The sequence below is a fragment of the Desmodus rotundus genome, chromosome 4, assembly GCF_022682495.2.
Source record: "Desmodus rotundus isolate HL8 chromosome 4, HLdesRot8A.1, whole genome shotgun sequence".
Taxonomy (NCBI): domain Eukaryota; kingdom Metazoa; phylum Chordata; class Mammalia; order Chiroptera; family Phyllostomidae; genus Desmodus; species Desmodus rotundus.
Window position 1 is genome coordinate 149,612,385 of NC_071390.1, and position 20,922 is coordinate 149,633,306.

Consider the following 20,922-nt stretch of genomic DNA (forward strand, 5'->3'; position numbering starts at 1 on the left):
CGTGCAAAAGTGTGATCTGTACTTTTCCATTTGTTAAAGTTATTTCTGAGTAAGCAACTAATTGACCACAGTACACTTACACAAATCTCATCACATATGGCTTTGTAGGAAATGCTGCAATTATCGAAGAATATAAATGCAAGTTCCCTAAAAATTATCCTCTCTCATCTTCCACTAGTCTCTGCAGGGATTCCTTCTATGGGAGTCTTTGGCTAACTGCAACCCTCTGCTTGTGCTGTTAACACCTTGACCAATTCCTGTCCCACTCTTCAACATACAACTCAGGTGCCCGGTCTTCCTGTGAATCAGCCATTCAACTCATAAACTGATGCCCATTTCTCCAAGCCAATGGTAATAAATGCTGGACCAGGGCCGTTATTTAATTATTACAAATCTTACTACGTTAGCATCTCCCCAGCACTTACCTTCCCAGATCCTAAGCTCTTTACAGGCAGGGATCCCATCTGAGACTGCATCACACACTTCAACACAACAGGCGAACTGGTCTAAACAACCAGTAGCTGTTAAGTGCCATTTCATTTCTACCACCTTCCCCTACTGGACCCCTGGCTGATCTCCTATGTGCCACTAAGCCATGAGCACCGAATGACCAAAGGGAAGAGGACAGGTGGGACGGGAAGTCAGAGTGGGGGGGTAAGCCCCCCAGTGAGCAGTCCATCCCTGAGTACCCAAGGGGAAAGGACTTCATGCTTACAGGTCTTTCTACCTCCCCGCAGCATCGTGGCTCCTTCTCAAAGGCTCAGCCAGTCGGGCGATCACAGAGTGCAATTTTAGGGTAGGGATAACAATGATCGAGTATGGGTTTCTCCAGACTTCGAACTTCCTTTCATTTTTCTTATTTTTGCCACTCGGCTTAAGCTATAACACTGCACAGTTCATTCTGTGGGTAGAGGCCAGACCTCTCCCACCTCCAACTGACCAATAACCCCTTTTAGGCCGTGGCTTCTCTACTGGCTATTTTCAATATAGCCAAAAATTGTGAGGACAGTGGTGAATCATGTTAGAGTCTATCTGCAATTTATGAGAAACACTTCGTCCTGGCCGAGGCAGTGACGGAAGAAAAAGAGCAGGTTATTTGATTTAAGATTTCAGCCAGGCTCTTAAAGGGCCATCACTCCGACCGAGGTGGGCAGGACCTAAGCATCACAAAATGGAAATTATCTGGCTTTCCTCATAACTGCAGTGAAGACCCTATACCTAGCGCCAATCAAAGAATTTTCCTTAAAAAAAAAAATCTTAATTTTCTCCCGGGGCAATTTAAACTGCTCTCATTTTGTCCCATGCTTCACGCACACATTACAAATATTTGAGGACTGTCATTCACTAGGACTGTCCTTCATCTTATCTTCCCCAGGCTTAATAAATCCAATTTAGGTTGCCTTCAAACGGCCTATTTCCCCAAGCTTTAATGAACTCTTCGTCTTCTTCTATATCCAGAATGTCCATTTTGACCTCTAAGAAACCAATAAATACACTTTTTAAAAGTAAATACTAATGCTAAGTATTTACTTCTCATGACAAGTTACTTTCTATTATGTAGATGCTAAACAACACACAATTTTTTTCATTTGGGGGGGTTGTTTTTTATTTTTTTAACACATAATTCTTTATAATTCCCAACTCCTACCATAATATCATCGAGCTATGTTCCGTGACCTTTGGGGTTTAGTTTTGTTTTTTACGCGGACCTGACCCTACGAAGAATTTCATGGGCGTCTACCATCTGTGGACTTGAGTTTCAAGTAAATGTAGCCAACAGCTAATCGATGCGCAAACACAACATCATCTCCCCTGCCCACCAGCAATGGAGTTGCCGCTCCTCTTGGCTTTATTTCCGTTAATTCCCCGGTACCTCCAGCTCTCCCAGTTACACACACCCGCAGTAGCTCCTGTGCCCCTTCTCCTCAATCGCGTCAGTGCCTGACACATCCAAGGTGCCTGTAAATTTGCCAGCTGGTTAAGTCTGCACCTTTATCTTCCTCCTGTCTCTTAAGTACTGCTCCTTCTTTCCAGAGCACCCACCCTAACACCCAGGCCCTCGCCCCTTCATCTGAAGAGTCAGATCATCCCTGTGCCCAGCTCCGCACCAACACATAGCTCTCAGCCATGGAATTCACTGTCCTAAACAGGACCCTCAGCAACCCTCCCTTAGGTATTTATATGCCCATGTCCATAGCATAATCATTCGTAATAGCCAAAAGACGGAAGCCGCCCAAGCTTCTCTTGATGGGAGAATGCATGAAATGTGACATACACAGGCACATACATACACAAGCGACATGCGCTACAACACGGATGAATGCTCATAGGACACTATGCTAAGTCAGTGCTTCTCAACCTTTTTCATCTGATGGCACAGATAAACTAATTACTAAAATTCTGTGGCACACCAATAAATATATTTTTTGCCAATCTAACAAAAAGAGATATAATTTTGATTCATTCACACTGAATGGCTATTGTTGTGTTGGCTGTTGTCACTTTTTTAATTTGACAATCTAAGGAAAAAGAGGTCAGTGCCTTTTGTATGTTTTGTCAGGTATTGTATATTTTAAAAATTCTTGTGGCACACTGCTGTGCTGTGTGAAATTAGCCAGTCACAAAGACAAGTACTGAATGATTCCACTTACCCGAAGTCCCTAGAGGACTCAAATTTATAGAGACAGAAAGTGGAATGATGGTTGCCAGGGGCTGGGGGCGGGGAGAATAGGGAGTCAGTGTTTAATGGGTACAGTTTCAGTGTTGCAAGCTGACGCATTCTAGAGACCGGCTGTCCAACAATGTGAATGAACTTAACACTCCTGAACAGTACACCTAAAAATGATTCAGACAGTAAATTTTATATAACGTGTATTTTACTAAAATTTAAACACTCGTGCCTTTCTTAGTCTCAGCTGCCCATAGTAAGACGGTGTCCAAGTTTTCAGAACAGATTGCAGAGTGGGCTTAACTGGACAGAATGAGTGAGCAGCTCTGGGCTAGTAAGCAAAGCCCACCCTTGACTTCAAAGCTCTTTTCAGAATGTGGACCAAACCCTAAATGCTCCTTGAGGGTAAATCAAAAAGTCTACCTTTCCAGCCTCTTCCTCTCCAGCTCCCTACCCCCAGCCGTCACACCAACAGATGGGACACGCTTCAAGTAACATCTTGATGTCTCGCTCCCTCTTTCTGTAGCTTTTTCCAATTGAAGCCTCCACAACAAACGCTCTACCCTCTCTCTTTTAAGGTGTAGAAATTAATCTCAAATGTCATCTCCCACATGGGCACTTTTACTAATCCCTGATTGCTATCACCCACCCACCAAGACACAAACTCCTCTCCTCTGAAATATTCCCCAAGCACTTTGCACTTCTTAAGACACCAATTCTACTTTGAATGGGTGGCTGTGTTCTTACCTGTCCCTCCCCCAGCCCTAGCCAGGTCCTGGAGTCCCTGCAAGGACCAAGGCACAGAGACTGATAAACCTTTGTCAAACTCAATCTGAAATGTTCACTGAGCTTTTATTGTGCCCAAAGTGCTGTGCAGGTACTGGAGAGGAGGAGAGATGTCAAACCTGTATTTACTGAGCCGCACTGAGTGTCCGGCCTGGGGCAACGGACAAGTTCAGCTTGGTCCCTCACTCCGAGCAAAGGCAGTCACCGGAGAGCTCCCGATCTCAAGGACCTTTCAATGCCACTTTACAAGGTCACAGGGTTCCCGGAACCCATGTGAGTTACACTTCCTTTCTCACCTTGAGGAAGTGGCCATTTACAGACCTTTCCCCTCTTCAACTTTTATCCAGTAATCTGTATCCCATTTGAGGAAAAGCAGGTTAAATAGGTTAAATAAAAAGCCAGGAACAGAAGTATACAGTACCATAATTATCAGCTTTTTTTAAAAAAAGGAAAAACAATTAGACATTAAATGTATATACTTCATCTTAATACCAAAATATACTTCTAGTTAATCTGATTTTACACCGTTTCATTTTTTTTATAAGAGATAAAGCCAAAAGACGAACATGAAATCAGCATGATAGTGAAGCACTGTGCTCTCCCTGCGGAGGACACTGTGCTAAGCGGGCTCTGCACAATTCTTCTACTCCTTTCGGGAGCCTGCGCCATCGCCCCCATTTTACAGACGGGGAAACGGACTTTAAGGAGAGGTGAAGGCTCTTGCCCAGATCACACAGTGCGCAAGTGGGGGAACTGGATGAAAACGCAAGTTGCCAAATGCGGAGCCCAAGCTTTTAAGTCTAATGCCACAGGCCCTAAATATCTATTTTACTTAAACTTTAAAATTTGCAAAAGTGTTGAAAATCTAGCTGACAGAAAGGCATGCATTGGAAAAGATCTAACAAAAGTGTGTCGTAACCAAAATGTACGCGTGAAGGCTAAAGCATAAGCTGACTGGAAAAATTATCGGGTATAATTATTGTATCAGGTACAATCAGGAAAAATGATCAGATCAGGAGTTCTGGTTCCCCCTCAACTCCAAGGTCGGCTCAATCTCTAAAACTAGTGATTCCCAACTGTTATGTCGAAAGCTGTATAAAACACAAAATAAAACTCAAAGTTTGTGCCATTTTAAATGCTATCAAGTTAGCACTTTTTGGTACCTGCGTACAGGATCATAATGAAAAACAGTCAAATTCTACATACTTGCAGAGTTTACTCATGTACTACGTGCCTATTCTACCCCAGACCCCATGCCAAGCGTCTTTACAAGAATCTCTAATCTTTAGGGCAATCATATTAGTGTAGGCATTATTCCCATTCTGAGGACAATTATAATTCCTATTTCACAGATAATTATGGCTAACATGTATTAAGCTTGTTCTATGAGCCTTCCAGGCCAAACCATTCTAAACCTACTTTATATGTAGTAACACATTTCTGGCACAGGAAGGTTAACTAACTTTCCCAAAGTCACTCAGTTAAAACTAGGATGAAAAAGTGAAGCTCAGCAAGGTTAAGCAACTGGTTCCAAGACCACAAAGCTATCAGCCGCGGAGGCAGCAGATTAATTCAAAGCTGTCTCACTCCTTAGGCCTGTGCTCCTTCTACTAGGTATCTGCATGGTACCACCTGGGCTCACCAGGGCCCAAGAGAAATGCCTTAATGCCTAAGGCTAGCAGAAAAGAGCAGTGGTATTGCCTGGAGTAACCTGAACAGCACAGGTCCCATCTAAAGGGGCAGAGTTTTAAACTCTTCAAGAGATCTGGATATAAATTCTCCATATTTTTAAACATTGCCTCAATGTTTTCTAAAAAAGCATCATGAGAGCCAAACAAAACACGTCCATGGGCTATCAGCTTGCAACTTCTCTTTACTGATTATGAGTCTAAAGACAGAAGATGAGCTGTCTCACGTCCAAAATGTCAGACATCAGAACTGCTAAACCAGGCTTACTCTCAAGGCTCCTCCAGTTTCAACAAAGGTTTACCCTACATTCAGACGTTTAGCAGTAGTAAATTCCTTGTAGGTCCCTCCCTGCTCTGGATTTGCAGCCATGGGGGAAAAATATCCAAGTTACAGAAACTGCACATGAAACTTTGCATAGTTAAGATTCCTTGAAATGTCTTTCAAACCCTTTTTGTAAAAGTTATTACACATGAATGCAACAAAACAAAGTACTTCTCACATCCTAGCCTATAGCTGTTAAAACTAAATTAATTCTGGAGAAAATTCACTGCCTTTGAGGGATCCCTACTCTGCAGTCCAGGTTCAAGAATCCCGCTTGTGACACTGTGGCTCATTTCCTGGTGTCCCTGTTTAATCAGACTGGGGAAGACTTGAGGAAATGAGTCAAAATCCTAAGGGTAACTTCTAGTGACTGTCAACAACAGCAGCAAAATCCATCATCACAACATCTGTACCCAAACGTGCTCCAAGGGAAGCTCAGAAATACTTGGCACATTGCTGACCAGAATTTGTTTGAGAAGAAAAGCTGCGAGGGTAACCTACCTGCCTCATCCCTCATTGTGCTCACTCAGGGCAAATGGCCCAGTGGTACTGCCCGTCGCTGACAGTTCTCTCTTTCACAAATATGCCACAAATTTGTAATGCTAAAGCCGTTTGTTTTTTTTTTTTTTTTTTGGAGTAGGGGAATGGAAAAAATTTCAACTGACAGCATCATTTTAGCACAGCTTATCTTCATTTCTGAGGGACTAACCTCAGGCTTCACTGCTGATTATTTTGGGAACTGACTCACCCTCAGCCAGTTCCTCCAGCAGTAAATGGAAGGGCTAGCAGTAAAGAGCAGCAATATTGCCTCCTGGGCTTGTTGAGGGGACTGGAAATATCAGTTAAAGGCAAGGCCCCAGCACAGTGCCCGGTTTCCAATTACAGAGCAACACTATGTACGATACAGGTAACATGAAACTTCAGGCACCACAGAAAATGTGTTGTAATGGCACAGCCTACATGATTTATCAAATCATAAGAATAAATGTGTGGATGACTGGGAAAGACCAAACTGGGGATAAATTACTTCTTTGGGATTCCTCTGTAAGATCATCATATTATTTCCAGCGGGATAATCACCCAGAATGTGTACAGCTGCTGGGAATGACTCTAGCCTCACACCTGCAGGAACAGGGGAAGGTATGATGCACTCCTCCTTGCAGGTTCATCCTGCTGGGCACAAGAATCGTAAATACTTGGGGGAGGGGAGAGGATGAAGGGTCTGGCAGAGTTGGTACCTCCTAGTCGTCAAAGTGAAACTGTAGATGAGCACATGTGGATTAAGGAGAGAACAGCACCAGCCACATCTCCCTGCTTTAGCCAGGGGCAGACTAGTAGGGAACCACCAATTGGTCTCTGTGGCCCCGTGAGGCAGAGGAATTTCAAGGAGGCAGAAAGGAATCAGGGAAAGAGATCGGAAAAGGTGTAGAGGTTACACTCAGAACACTGGTAGAGGAGAATTTCAGACCCAAAGGATCCTTCAGGATATAGATACCTCACTGTCCTCTTGAGGAAACAGGGCTCCCCCAAATTTAAACAAGCTGCCCAAGGGCACAGAGCCAGTAAGTCACTGAGAAAGAAAAACCAGAGGGCAGCAAAAGGCTTTGTCACCACACCCTAAGGCACCGCCCCCCTCCAAGCCAGACCTGAAAATTTCCTCTGCCAAAAATCTATTGGATGGAGCAGGCTCATTATGAGGAAGAAGGAAGCAATAAATTCATTTCATTTTTTAAAAGGGAACTATTCTGTGAGATTGTCTCTCTAGTGCCCTACTGGGGTCAAATCCACATACAATAGCTGAATTTTAAAATGCCAAGAGACAAAGATGCAAGGACCAAACGTGTCATTAGAAGCTTAGGCAGTCAAACCCGATGCAGAATCTGGGCGCAGGATCCCTCCTACCTCATAAGGGTCCAGATGCAAGGCCTCTCTTCCCGCACAGGAAAGACCTCACAATGCCTTGCAACACCGGGAAGCCGGAGGCTGCATCTTGAGACCTTATAGGAAAACTGAGCAGTAGTCTATGGAGTCCCACAACAATTCACAGCGGTGCTTTCTGTGCAGCCCCTCAATTCCAGTTCAGACTCACTTTCTATCCTTACGTCATCAAAGTAGTCTCAAGGTTTTGTTTGTTTGTTTGTTTGTTTGTTTGTTTGAAATGACCTGGGAGAGAACAGGGTTTCAGGTTTAGCCAAGTGGCCTGCACTGGCTCACGCACCAGCGACATCCCACCGCTCCCCCCACCCAAAAAAGGGGAAAAGGGGCAGGAATCTGCCTTAGGGCTTCTAGGAGCCTGCAAATCCTCCTGCTCCACCATAACACCCAAGTTCCCGCGCAGATATAACTGGATTTTAATACCAGCCTTAAGATTCAAGTCAGATTTGCAGAAAGTTCCACTCCATCTCCCACCCCCATCCCCCCACCTCAGGCAGCCAGTAAGTATCGATATCACGTGGGAGGGGGTGTTGCAAACGGACCTACTATCGGTCAGACACCGATTCGAGGGGCTTGCAGAGCCCCGCCAATCTGGCCAGGCACTCTGGCTGGACGAGGGAAACACCCGGGTTCTGGCACCTCAGTGTCCCAGCGCACTGCCTCTACCTCCTCCGAGAGCAGGCAGCCAACGCAGCCCTCAGGCGCTCCGAGGAGCGTGGCAGGAAAGAAACAGCACCGCAGCAGAAAGGGGCGAGCCTCTGGCACAGGATTTACAAAAGCAGAAAGTCTGCAACCTAGCGGCTGCTTTCCACACGCCCTGCCCAAGTTGTCCCCTGTAACTGCCACCTCCCGTTCGCGGGGTCCGGCCCCAGAGCCGCACGCCGCGCGCTCCCCGTGCAAAAGAGCAACCTGGAGGCCCGGGGGACGCTGCAGACTCTGACCCGTGTCCCCGGGTGATGAGGCGAGCGGAGACGGCAGCGGGTCTATCCCCAGCTCTGGGGCACAAAGAGCGCCCGCGGTTGGAAAGCAGCAACCGCAGAGAAAAAAAGAAAAAGCTCTCCAACTTTGCCCCCCGCGCTGCTGAGAACCTGCCGGCTGGTCCTTCGTGCGCTGGTCACAGAAGCGCAACTTTTAACAAAAGGAAGCAACTGCCGCGCCTCGCACGGAGTAGATAACGCGCGGGGTGCGAGCCCCCGACCCGCCCGCCTCTGCCCCCGCGCACCCTCAGCACAAAAGCAAACCCAAACTAGCACGTATCCCGCACCCTCAGCCTGCATTCTCTCACGCTTTAGCCCCCTCGCTGCCCTCATTCCCGGGAGACCCCAGCTTAGCGACCCCTCCACCAGTGGCTGGGGGTTCCTCGCGCAGGTGAGCGAGAATGGGCGCAGGGGAGTTCCAGGGACGCCTCGAATCTCTCCGGATGCTGAAACGCAAGGGCACAGGGGACCGGCAGCCGCCTTTCCCGATACACAGAAGCGAGTTGGAGCCCTCGGGGAGCAAAAGGAGCGGCGGGGAGCGCGGCCCCGGAGCCCGCCAAGCTCTCCCACCTGTCTGGAGGCCGAACAGGAGGAGCAGGACGCAGAGAAAATCCCAGGCGCCGGGAGCGCCTCTCATTGCGATGGCAGCGCTGGGATCGCAGCTCCGTTTCACGTTCCAGCTTTCGCCCAAGTGCACCGAGCGCGGCAAAACCGAGCCCCCAGAGCGGCGAGCGCGGAGGAGCAGCCCCTCCTCTCAGCGCCCTCCCCCTGAGCGCCGGCCACGCCCCTTCTCGTCGCCCCTCCTAGCCTGCCTGTCCTCAGTGCCTCCCTCCCTCCTGGATTTCGCTACCTCTCGGCCTGGTCGGCCCCCTTCTCCTCCGACCTGTTTAATCCCTGGGGGCTCAGCCTCCCGGCGTGGGAGGAGGGCACGCCGGCTTTTGCCGCCAGCTGCCGACCCCGGAACCCCTTCTCTCCACCTCTCCTCCCCTATGATGTGGTCGGGCTGCCAGAGGCGGTTCCCCTACGGGGTGGTGCTGCCCTCTGGCTTTGTACAGCTGGGGACCGCTCACACATTAGGACACCCACCCGCCACCTGGCAGGTGCTCCCCAGACAATAAAGGTCGGCTGCCTGGCCCTTGAGCATGCTCCGGAGGGAGGAGGTTGTATGCTGCTGGTGGTGGAGGTGGTGCGGAGACGGGATGGGGTGGGGGCGGGTAGGAATTGGGCCCGGGTATTCTTCTCCATTCCTATTAGTCAAAGGGGACCAAGAGTGACACCTGCCACCGCGGTAAAAGGCTGAGCCAGAGCGTAGGTAATTCTTTATGCTCAGTTTCTACACCTGCTTCTTAACCTGTAGGAGCACAGTTGGTTTCTATTGGTCTGAGTGGCCTCCGCCAAACAAGCTCCTGCTGAGACCATTTTGGAGTCGGGCTTTGTAGAGCGTGGACTGAGTTTCCGGGTGCCTGGTGAAGTTTGATCTGGAAGCCTGAGTTTTTAAATCCGTTTGAACCAAAGTCATTGTACTAAGCCCTCCGGACGCCTTCTCTCTCTCTCTCACTCTCTCTCCTCTCCTCTTCCTCTCCTTCCCCATACAGTTTCTATGGCCCTCTATTAAAGGACAGTTACAGGGGTGGGGATCCCAGGGTTCCTTTTAGCTGCCCTAGCCTATACTATGAGCAAAGTAATAGTAAAATGATTCTCTTAAGCCAGGTTCCACTGCCTAGGAAGTGTTTCACCCATGGAGACAATAGTATCTGTTTAGGATTTTATAGTTCCTTCTTATGCTGAATATTATTTTGTGCCCATAATACTGTAACAACTCTATAAAGGACAGCAGATACGCTTATTAATTTAGTTCCAAAAGTGGCCCAAGATCACACAGCTAATAGAGGGGAGACCCAGTCATGTTAAGACTGCCTGCAGTTATATGAGCTTTCCTTAAGCATTCTAATAAGCAAGTAAAGCACCCCTCCGGAGAGCTTAGAGTGGAAAATAAAAGGGAGGTGCCATCAGATAAAGCAATAGAATAATTTAGATACACTTAGACTCTTGTCTAAAGTAGCATCCAAAATTTATAACTAACCAGCCCCCACTTTATTTAATATTGAAAGCTCTCCTGTTTGACGTTGATAGGACCTAAGTTTAAAAAAAATGATTTTTAAAGCTAATCGCCTAAAAATTACCACTACTCAATCAACACATGTGATTGCTTCTCTTTAAATTCATCTATTCATTCAATAAGCATTTAAGTGTCTACTGTGAATGGGAGGCACTAGGCCCTGGGTCCTACCACAGTCTTCACAGTCAAGTGTGAGGACCTGCACCCCAATGTCCTAGCGAATGGTTTACATCATACAGCTGTGGGAAAACTGAAATTCAAAGTTCTCTGTTTGTGTTCTGAGCCATTGGACCGTATCTCTTTCTTAGGATGACTGAGGTAAAAGCTACCACTCAAAGCAATTCACAGGTTTCTGGGATCTTGATTTATTTCTAAAATCCATTTTGTAGTGAGAAAAAATCACAAGTTAAAATATCAACAATCTGCCTGAGAGATAAAATTTACCATTTTCTTCTTCAATCAACTGATATTGGAGAAGATAACAAGTCTTCGGCAGAGAGGGTGAAAAGAGACCATACTGCAATTTAATTCCAGGCAGGAAACTATCAGGAAAAAAATACCAGCATAGGGAATGATATTATACAATGCGGGACTGTCTTTCCCATTCACCATTCAACAAACATCTATTGAGCACCTAGGTAGGCACAAGACCTACAAAAACATCCTAAGACAAAGTCCCTGCCCAGGGGGATTCACAGTCTAGGGGAAAAAAAACAGATACCCAAATAAGAAGCTATAGTATCTACTAAGAGGGCTCAGGAGCAGCCAGTACACACCAAGTTGGCCATATTGGTTGGTACACTATTAAAATCCTTGCATACTGATTAGAAAAATGCCACTCCTCTAAATACCTAAGTGCACCCTCACTCCAACCTCTTTGTTGAGATACTGCAGATCTCTTCAGATCCATAAAAGTTTAATGATGGACACAGCAGAGAGCCTCCAGTTCCTGTGCCTTTAGGGTTATTAGCTATTTTTATTAATACTCCCTGTCAGCTAAGTACTAAAAGGAGGCATCCAGAAGGGACTATGAGTGAACTGCTAACAGAGTGAAATATTTTAGATCATGTCCAACAGAAACATTTACAATGATGGAAATGTTTTATATCTCAGTAGGGTGTGTGGGACCAGTTCTGTACTCTGTTTCGTGATGGCCCTGGACCCTTTCAAGAATTATATATACCTTAGGTGTTTTTATCTTCATAATTGTATTAATTCTTGATTGAGACTTGTAGAAACCCAGCTCAAATGACTTAAGTAAGCAAACAAACAAGAAACCTAAAATGTATTGGCTCTTATAACTGGAAAGTCCAGGGATGATAGTGTTCCAGACCTTCGGAGATTCAAGAACTCTAAATCGTTAGGACTTGAACGTGGTGTGTGTGTCTGTACACACAGGCATTCTTCTCCATCTCTGTGCTTCCCTGTATTGCTCCCCTGTACTTGTGTACACTAGAAAGCTCTAGGCTTACAGCTCATTAGTACCAATGTAAGCAAAGCTTTTCTGCCCTTGTGAACATCTATAAAAATACTGACTTGGCTTAGGTCACGTGCCCATCTGGAACCAGTTACTGAAGCCAGATGAAACATGATGATTGGCCAAGTCCAGGTCACATACCCATCCCTGGAGCTGGGATTGGGGTCTACTTCATCCATATCATAAGGCCATTCTTAATGGGGAGGGATGTGCCCCCCCAAAAAATTGAGGTACTCTCACCAGAAGGGGGAATGATGCCACTCAACTAGAACAAAAGATGTTCACTATGGTCTCACACAGCCCGAATCTTCAACGTGAAGATTTTTTATATTTCTGATTGTAAAAGTAAAGGTGTTTATTGTAGAAAATTTAGGAAATACCAAAAATGACAAAGAATGAAACAAAACAAAATCACCCAATATATAATTACTGAAGAGTTCATTATTGTATGTTTATTTCAAATCCCTTTTTCCTGCTTATTCTAAGGAGCTTTTTTAATATAATTTAAGATTCTATAATATTTGCTAGTTTCTACCCAGCTTTTCCATTAAGATAACATAAGCATTGTCCCAAACCATTAAAAATTCTTTGGAAACTTAATGAATAATGGCACTATAATGTCCAGTTGTATGTACCACATTTCTGGATGTTTAATCATTTCTCTATTTTTTTCCAGTTTTGTTTCTACATAAAATTACTTGGTGATGAACATCTTGGTGAATAAGCTATTCCTGCGTCTGGTTATTTATTTAGGATAGCTTCCTGGAGGTGAAGTTACTACACTAACCGTATAATCCTTTTCAAGTTTTCTACCTAATAGTCCCATTTTCCCAGGAATCCTTTTAAAGTATTTTGTCCATAAAGTGAAAGAAGTGAATAGACTCTATACCAACAATGACCACCTCACAGGCTGTGAGGTTGAAAGAAGATGGTATATGCTCTTAGTTCAAGCTTTCAGCCAGTATTTATTGAGCATCTATATGCCAGATGTGCTGCAATACATGCAGGGAATGTAAAGTTAGACAAAATACAAATGCTGTCCTCCTGGGATTTGCAGAGAAAGAAGAGAGCATTGGGGGGCGGCGGTAAAATATTATCACGTTGTTATACATACTCTAAGGGAACTCTATGTACAAAGTAATGTTTGAGCACGGGGGAGCACCTAAGTCACTGTGCAGAGACTTCATGAGACTCCCTGAAGAGGTGCCAATGAGATTCTGTGGATCAAGAGAAAAGGCAGGCAAAGCAGGGGGGGGAACATTCAAGTGTAGGAAGCACGCATGCAAAGAACGAGAGGCATGAGAAGTCTGAGCAGTACAAAGAACCACAGCTGTGTAGCACAGTTAGGGAACCAAGGCCCGTTTCAGGTGGACAGAGTTGAGACTACAGAGATAAACAGGAACACTCAGGCCAAGAAACTTGAACTTCACCTCCTGAGCTATGAAGAGTCACTAGGAGACTTGATGTTTGGTGCTTCGTGCTTGGTGCTTGGTGCTTGGTCAGATGTGATAAGATTCCCAATTTGGAAAGACAGTGGAGAAGCTCAGTGAAGGATGAGTTGAAAGGGGTCAAAACTTGAGGCAGGAAAAAAATAATAAGCCTAATGTGATCCACAGGGAGAATGTGGGTGGAATTAAGTTTGTAGAAGTCAGAATGGTGGGAGTGGCGGGGGATGAATAAGACAGATGTTTAGGAGGCCTTGGTCACTAACAGTATTGGGGACGGTGAGTGGGAAGAGGGACTCGAGGAGGGTGCTCTGATTTCTGGTACATGTGTCCCTTCAGCAAAACCTGCAAATAGATTTGTAGTGGAAGGTGAAGGATTGGAGTTGAGCCTATGGGGTTTGAGGTGCTTATGGACTCCTCCAAAGCTACGCAAAACTAGACCTAGAGCTGTAGCCAAGGATTTGGATGAGGCCACCCAGAGAGAATACACCATGAAGAAAGCAGAGGGCTGATTTAAGGGACAAACGGGGGCGGGGGGGGGGGGGGAACCCAGTCCCATGAGGGATCCTGGCAAGTCAGGGTCAGAAAGATAAAACATAAGAGAGCTATGGCAAAAGGATATTTTCAGGAAAGTAAAGGAAAAGGATTTTCAGGAAAGGGAAGAGGAGTCTTCCCTTGTGTCCTATGTCTTAGGGAGGTCAAATAAGATGGAAAAAAAAACCTCACATTGATTGGAGTTTGTAATCATAATAAGAACTGACAATACCTAGGCAGTTCTGAACTCCCTATATATGGTAACTCATTTAGTACTCCTTATATATACTAACTCATTTAACTCACTCTAACTCTGCCTAGTAGGTACTCTTAGTCTCCCAATTTCACAGTTGAGAAAACTGAGGCATGAGGAAGTTAGCTAACTGGAACAAGTTTGCATTGGGATTCAAACCCATGGCAGGCTGACTGCATAGCCCCTGCACTTAATGACTGTAAACACTCACTTCCCTAGTTAACCTGGAGATCTTTGGTGACTAAGCACATACTCTCATACCCAGACACAAGCACACGCTCTCACACCCACCCACACACACACAAACACACACACAGTTTGTGAGCCCAGAATTGGGGCGATCGTGGATTGAGCAATACCTTAGAATTGAGGTAAATCCAAGATTGATTGCTTGATAAGCTTTCAAGAAATTTAATGGAATACAAAAACAGGAGAGGGGCCAAGAGATGCAGGGAAGACTGGGAAGCCTCGAACAGCTCGTAGGCTGAAGTGACAGCACCAGATGATGGAGATTTGGAAGATCCAGCTGGTGGCAGAGGATGATTGAAAATGGGGGATGGAAACACAATCTAAAGCCAAGCTGGGGGAATGGGCAGAAGCAAACAGCAGGGACAGCCCGGTGAGAAATGGAGGAAATGCGTGGGGTTCATCTGAAACCCCCAGGGATATATGTATGTATATATATATAGAGAGAGAGAGAGTCATATATATATGACTGTATAAAATTTTTAAGTATATATATATTTCTAAATATGACACTAAAAGATTACTTTGTCATAATTATCAACGGCCATTGCTGGGTCCCATGCCTGGGGCACTCTGCAAAAATAAATAAATAAATACCAACTTGATAGGGCCCTGATCTAATTTCATGCTACTTCCCAGAATTAGGAGCATTTCTAACCTTAGAGTCACATTGGAGTGCCATAAATCCCCAAAGCACGGGGTTGACATCTCTCAAGTAATATATCTTTCATTGCCTTGCATTATTAATAGAATTATTTGTAACCCCGTCACAGCCTCTCCGCTAAACATTCCATTGTTTGAAGGGCTTGCCCCAAACAGAGCCACGCACACAGTAGGTACTGCATGCTTGCAAAATGGAATTACTGACAAATTGTGCCCCTGGGTTCTTTTTCCTGTGATTTTTATTTTATCAGAATTTGTTTTGACTCTAAGAAATCCAGCTCTTTTTTTTTTTACAAATTACTATTGTTGTCATAAATTTGTATAATCCAAATCTGTCTTAATCTCATGTTGAGTGCCAGGACCTTTTCCCCTTTTTTAAAGTTTTCCTTAGATGCTAATAAAGAAGTCACTTTGCAGGAGCAAGAAAAACCTGCATTAAGATTCAAAATATTAAGTGGTTGAGTAAATCCAAGGAGTAAAATGTACTTGACACAAAAACAGCACAAATATATCAGATCTCCTGATTGGTGGAGGGAGGCAGTAGACTTGTTTCATCTATGTGCTTAAAGTTTTAAAGTCTTAAAACTGGCAACTATATGGGCTCATAGTAGGGATCCGCCCCTAATTGTTGATCCATAGAAACTATACCCACAATGCAAAGGATGAGAATATGAGCATGGCCCTTGTTAGACCAGTGCTGTCGCCTAAACCGTTCCCATCGACAGAAGTAGCTCTAGTCATAGCTCATCCACAGGCCTCCTCGGTTATACTTACCATAGATTTATCATGACACTGGGACACTTTGGGAAGGGGAAGGGAGCAATAGGCATAAACCAATTATCCAGGAGGAATGGTTATCTTGAGCGTGGAGGTTATAGCAACCTTTCTGCTACTACACCAGTTCAGTTAGGAGTCAGATCTCCTGTACACCTCAGGCCCTTCAGAAAGAAGTGCCTTGAACACATGGCTGCTGGCATTGATTCCTGCTGACCTCAGTTCAGAGGAGGGTGCAAGCAAAGAGAGAAAGAGAGAGAGAGGGAGAGGGAGAGTATGAGTGCATAAAAACACTTGCACATTGACAATTAAAGTTAATTAATTTTAATTGCCTTGCACATTAGAAAATAAATCCTGGCCCAAATCATCATCATCATCATCATCATCCATAATAATTATTAATATGTATTACTATTATGAGTGGCATAATAACCAGAACTGCCCACCCTTTCTACTAGGAAGTGCCTTTAAGACTTGTTAATGGCTCATAACTCTGTTGGGCTATCATAACAATAGCTAATGTTTATCGAGTAGGTATGATGTTTCATGTGCTGATCTAAGTGTTTGCCTATATTATCCCATTTCTTCTCCAAACAACCCTTTGAGGTCAGTCTATTATCAGCCCCATTTACAGATAAGCAGGGGGAGGCACTGGTAGGTCAAGTGCCCTACTGAAGGTCACTGGGTAGTCAGTGGTGGAGGGAGGCTTAGAACCCAGGCACCCAGGGAGCAGACATCCACACTGCGCCGCTTCCCTCTGCACCATCGTGCGTGTTTGTTCCCCTTCGATAGCAGGTTTTCAGCCTTATACCTGACTATTCAGAACCAGAGGGTAGGGGCTATTTGTCACCACCTCTGTGCCCTCCACAGTGCCTGACACTTGTTAAAAGTTCAAAACTTTCTTGCTGCAAACTAACTATAAAAAAAGTGTGTGGCAAATGGAGCAATTTGAACCCTGACAGGCCATTAAGCAATACTACTATTGTAAGGTGTGGTAATAGTGTTGTGCTAATGTTGAAAATAAAGTTCTTATAGGTCAGAGATATATAGAGTTAATGATGACATGTATGGTGCCTGAGAATCTCTTCAAAATTATCCAGTGGGGTTGGGAAGTGGGGAATGCGTGGGGATATAGATGAAGCCAGGCTGGCTAAGTGGTGGATGACTGTTAACGCTGGGTGACGGTGAGACATGGGTTCCATTATACTATTGTGGAAGTCTAACTATATACACAATGAACAGTTTTTAAAATCTGTTTACAGAACTTAACCAAATAGGAAAAACCATGGGAATGCCTGAGGGCAATGCATAGCATAATCTACACCCCAAAACACTCATCAGCAAGCTTCAACCCTTTCCAAGTCCCTTAAAGGCTCTGGGCCCATTGTCTTCCTTCTTTTTAAAAAAGTTTATGTATTCATTTTTAGAGAGAGGGGAAGGAAGGGAGAAAGGGAGAGAAACATCGATGTGTGTCAACTGGCTGCCTCTAGTGCATCCCCAAGTGGGGTCCTGGCCCCCACAACCTAGGCATGTGTCCTGACTGGGAAATGAACCTGCAATCTTTTGGTTCCCAGGCCGGCGCTGAATCCACTGAACCACAGCATCCAGGGCTTCCTTCCTTTCTTAAAGCAAAGGTTTGCCCTTGACAATCTCTGAGATTCCACTCAGTTCTAAACATTTATGATTCTCTGATTTGGGGGCAACAGTTGAAGGAAAAAAATAAATCACCAACTCTTTGCCCTGGTAGCCAAAGAGGTGCCAAAACCTTTCATACTTCTTTAACCTTCTCCAAGTACTACAGTACTTCTTTTCATTCCTTTCACTCCCTAGGTCTGTTATCTTGGGAAAGTTATTTAAACTCAGCTTTCCTCATTGGTAAAATGGGGTGAGAGTAGGGTCACAACAATCTCATAGGACTGGGATGACAATGACGTGAGTTAAAGTATGTAAAGCGCTAAAAGCAGTACCTGGCATATAGTAAGCACTCAATAAATGACAGATATTTTATACTATCTTAATTTTATAGCTATTAAAACTAATTGTGGTTCAGTGAGGAGAAAAGTGATTTAGCCAAAGTTTATCAGTTTGAATAAACAGTGGAGCAGACATTTAAAGGCAAGTTTTCTGACCATAAATCAGTGCTGCTCCCACTGAGGACATTATTATGAAAAATAGCAATTATGAAAAATTATACTAGACAACAATCTAGAAGGATTAGTTACTATCCTAAGACTCCAGCAATCATCAGAAACTAAGTTAACATTTGTTGTTAACACAAAAACAGCCTGAGTTGCAGACTGTGTATGGCCTCTGGGTCTTGGAGCCAGCCAGCCTCTCTCCCAGACAGTGTGGAGCCCAGGGCAGTGCAATCGGAGAGCTGGGTGGCTGAAAGGTAAATTACACCAGGCAGCAAGAGCCAGCCCAGCACAGTGACAAGGCTGGGGGTGTGCCTTTGTTTGCAAACTGAACAGCTTCTTAACCAGGCACACTGGTCCTCTTAGAAAGAACTGGGCCCTCTGGGCAGGCTGACCTCAGGCAACCAGTTTATTTTTCAAATGTTAGCAGAGTATGAGTAATTTTTCCAGAAGCTCTACCATCTTCCTTTCTCCTCTTCTCTGCAGCATTATTCTATAGTCTCAAGATTGTTGTTTTTATCTTTTGAGAGATGTTATATGCCAAAGAAATAAAAGTGATTTCTGTGTGCTCACAGTATTTAAACATAAGGTGTTAATGAAACAGAGTAAGTCACAGAATAACATGCGTAGGGTGACTCAAATCATGTTAAATAAATACTAGGTGGAATTATACAAAGGTGCTGATACTCTATTTTTGACCAACAAAAACAGCAATTGTGCCTGGTTCCACCGAATAGATACCTCCACCTCTGAAAGGATACGCACCCGCCTGCTCACTACTCACCTTAGGCAAGAGGGTGCACTTGGGGAAGGGGAGTATACACAGAGTTCATTTCTTCCTTTCTGCACTGTTTGAACTTTTATCCAACTATATTCATGCATTACTTTTATAATTTTAAAAAATAAGTGGCTATTTGGCAAGTTTAGCCTCATCAAATATTTTCTGGAACACCCTTACAATGGGGAAATATATGTGTCAGATTAAACATTTCTGTCCTGGATACCTTTTTTAAAAAACGATTTTATTTATTTTTAGAGAAAGAGGAAGTGAGGGAGACAGAGAGAAAGAGAAACATCAATTGGCTTTCTCTTGAACACACCTGGACCTGCAACCCAGGCATGTGCCCTGACTGGGAATCAAACCGGTCACCTTTTGCTGTGTGGGTACAATAATACCCAACCGACTGAGCCACACCACTCAGGGCAGTCCTGGGCACTTTTGCATTTGGTATATGTCAGAGGTAGACACTCAGATATCTCAAACTTTCAGGGTCCACCTTGATTGAATTTCGTATGTTTCTCATCAGTGTGACAGTATTTATTTAGGCAGGAAGCGAGATAGGGTAGTGGGCAAATTTGCTTCTCATTTGTCTTTAAACGGAGGCAACATTTCTAACCCCCGAAGACCGAGTTATGGGCTCCACTATATATGTGAACTGGTGTGACTGCTGACACACCTTTTGTGTCTCAGCATTTCCCACTCTGCACAGTCACGCCTGCGTAATGACGCTTCGGTACACAGTGGACTGCATGCACACCTGTGGTCCCGTAGGTGATAGTGGAGCTGGAAAATCCCCGTCACCTAGTGACATCGTTGTGCAACACATGACTCATGTGTTTGCGGAGATGCTGGTGTAAACAAACCTTCTGCGCTGCCAGTCACGAAGGTACTCACGTGCGATGGGGTACAGTGCATGCTACTTGGTAATAACGGACTATGTTACTGGTTTACGGGATTACTATACCACACTTTTCATCGTTACTTTACTCTGCCTACTTACATAAAAACATTTGCTGTGAAGCACTATGCCATGTTTTGCCAGCAGCAGCCTCATACATCTCATGCTTATCGCTTCTCTTGATTGCATCATTTTCTCTTGTGCTTGATTTAATCTTGTGTTGATGTGTACAGTGACATGCTGTACAGGCTGGTAGCCTAGGAGCAGTAGGCCATACCATCCAGCCTAGGTGTGTAGGAGGCTGTACCACTTAGGTTTGTGTAAGTGCACTCTGATGTTTGCACAATGACCAAGTCGCCTAATGATGTATTTCTCAGAAAGTATGTATCCCTGTCATTAAGCAGCTCATGGCTGTATTGTAATCGCCCATTTACCAGTCTGTGTCCCCCAGCCTCCCCTGCCTCCCCCCCACCCCGCTTGCCACACACAACTAGAAAACAACCACCAGTTCTGCTCCCTAAGCCCTCCCTAGCATATAATGACCAACATAATAGGAGCTCATCAAGGTTCCCTAAATGAATGGAAAGCTTGCATGCCTTGGGGGCAGGGCAACTCGTTTTATAATTTGTCCATTTTTATCTCAAAGAAAAGACATGCCACGGGTATAGCAATGGCAGGGCAGAGCTTTACAGAATTACTCATGTAATGGTTCAAGGGCAAAGAGCTAAAAGCAAGTCAGAAACTTCTTTATGTTTTGTTCAAAGCCCACTAACACTTCAACATGTATTAAATGTTAATAAGCAGCTATCTGGGTCAGTGGGTTAAGTAATAGCAATGGGGGAAGGTGAGAGGTGAGGAAATACACGGAAATTAGTTTTGGAGACAGCTTGGCTCACCAGAGCGCGCAACTTGCATAATAGCATGCGAGTGATTTAACCGTGTTATCTTTTCCCCTTTTCTCATACAGCAGGCTTGGTGAAGTGACAACATTCTCTTTACTCAGGCATCTTCAGAGCCTTGCAAAATCTGGAAAATATCAGAGAGGATCCAAGTGTTGGGTCACCTTCTTCTCCTTAGTGACAGGAAAAAAAATCACCAACATTTAACAAAACTGTCAGGAGCTGATTGTACAGTTTGTGGCTCATCCTTTCCTCCTCCTCGTGTTTGACCATTTGTCTGCATAGTCTAATGAAGGCTAAGGAAAGAAACAAAGAGAATTTG

At 44.7% G+C, this 20,922-nt stretch overlaps 1 protein-coding gene across 2 annotated transcripts in view; it reads right to left on the minus strand.

Annotated features, from left to right (window-relative positions):
- The window catches only part of KIT (KIT proto-oncogene, receptor tyrosine kinase), a 77,792-nt gene extending 68,581 nt beyond the window's left edge, over positions 1 to 9,211 (minus strand). Inside the window, exon 1 of one of the 2 annotated variants that reach the window (XM_053922926.2) lies at positions 8,947 to 9,211. In XM_053922926.2, coding sequence (XP_053778901.1) covers positions 8,947 to 9,013 — 67 coding nt within the window. In that variant the 5' untranslated portion in view covers positions 9,014 to 9,211. The remainder of the gene's footprint in view (positions 1 to 8,946) is intronic. The other variant, XM_024573740.4, reaches the window with a different exon arrangement.
- Between the last annotated feature and the right edge of the window lie 11,711 nt (positions 9,212 to 20,922).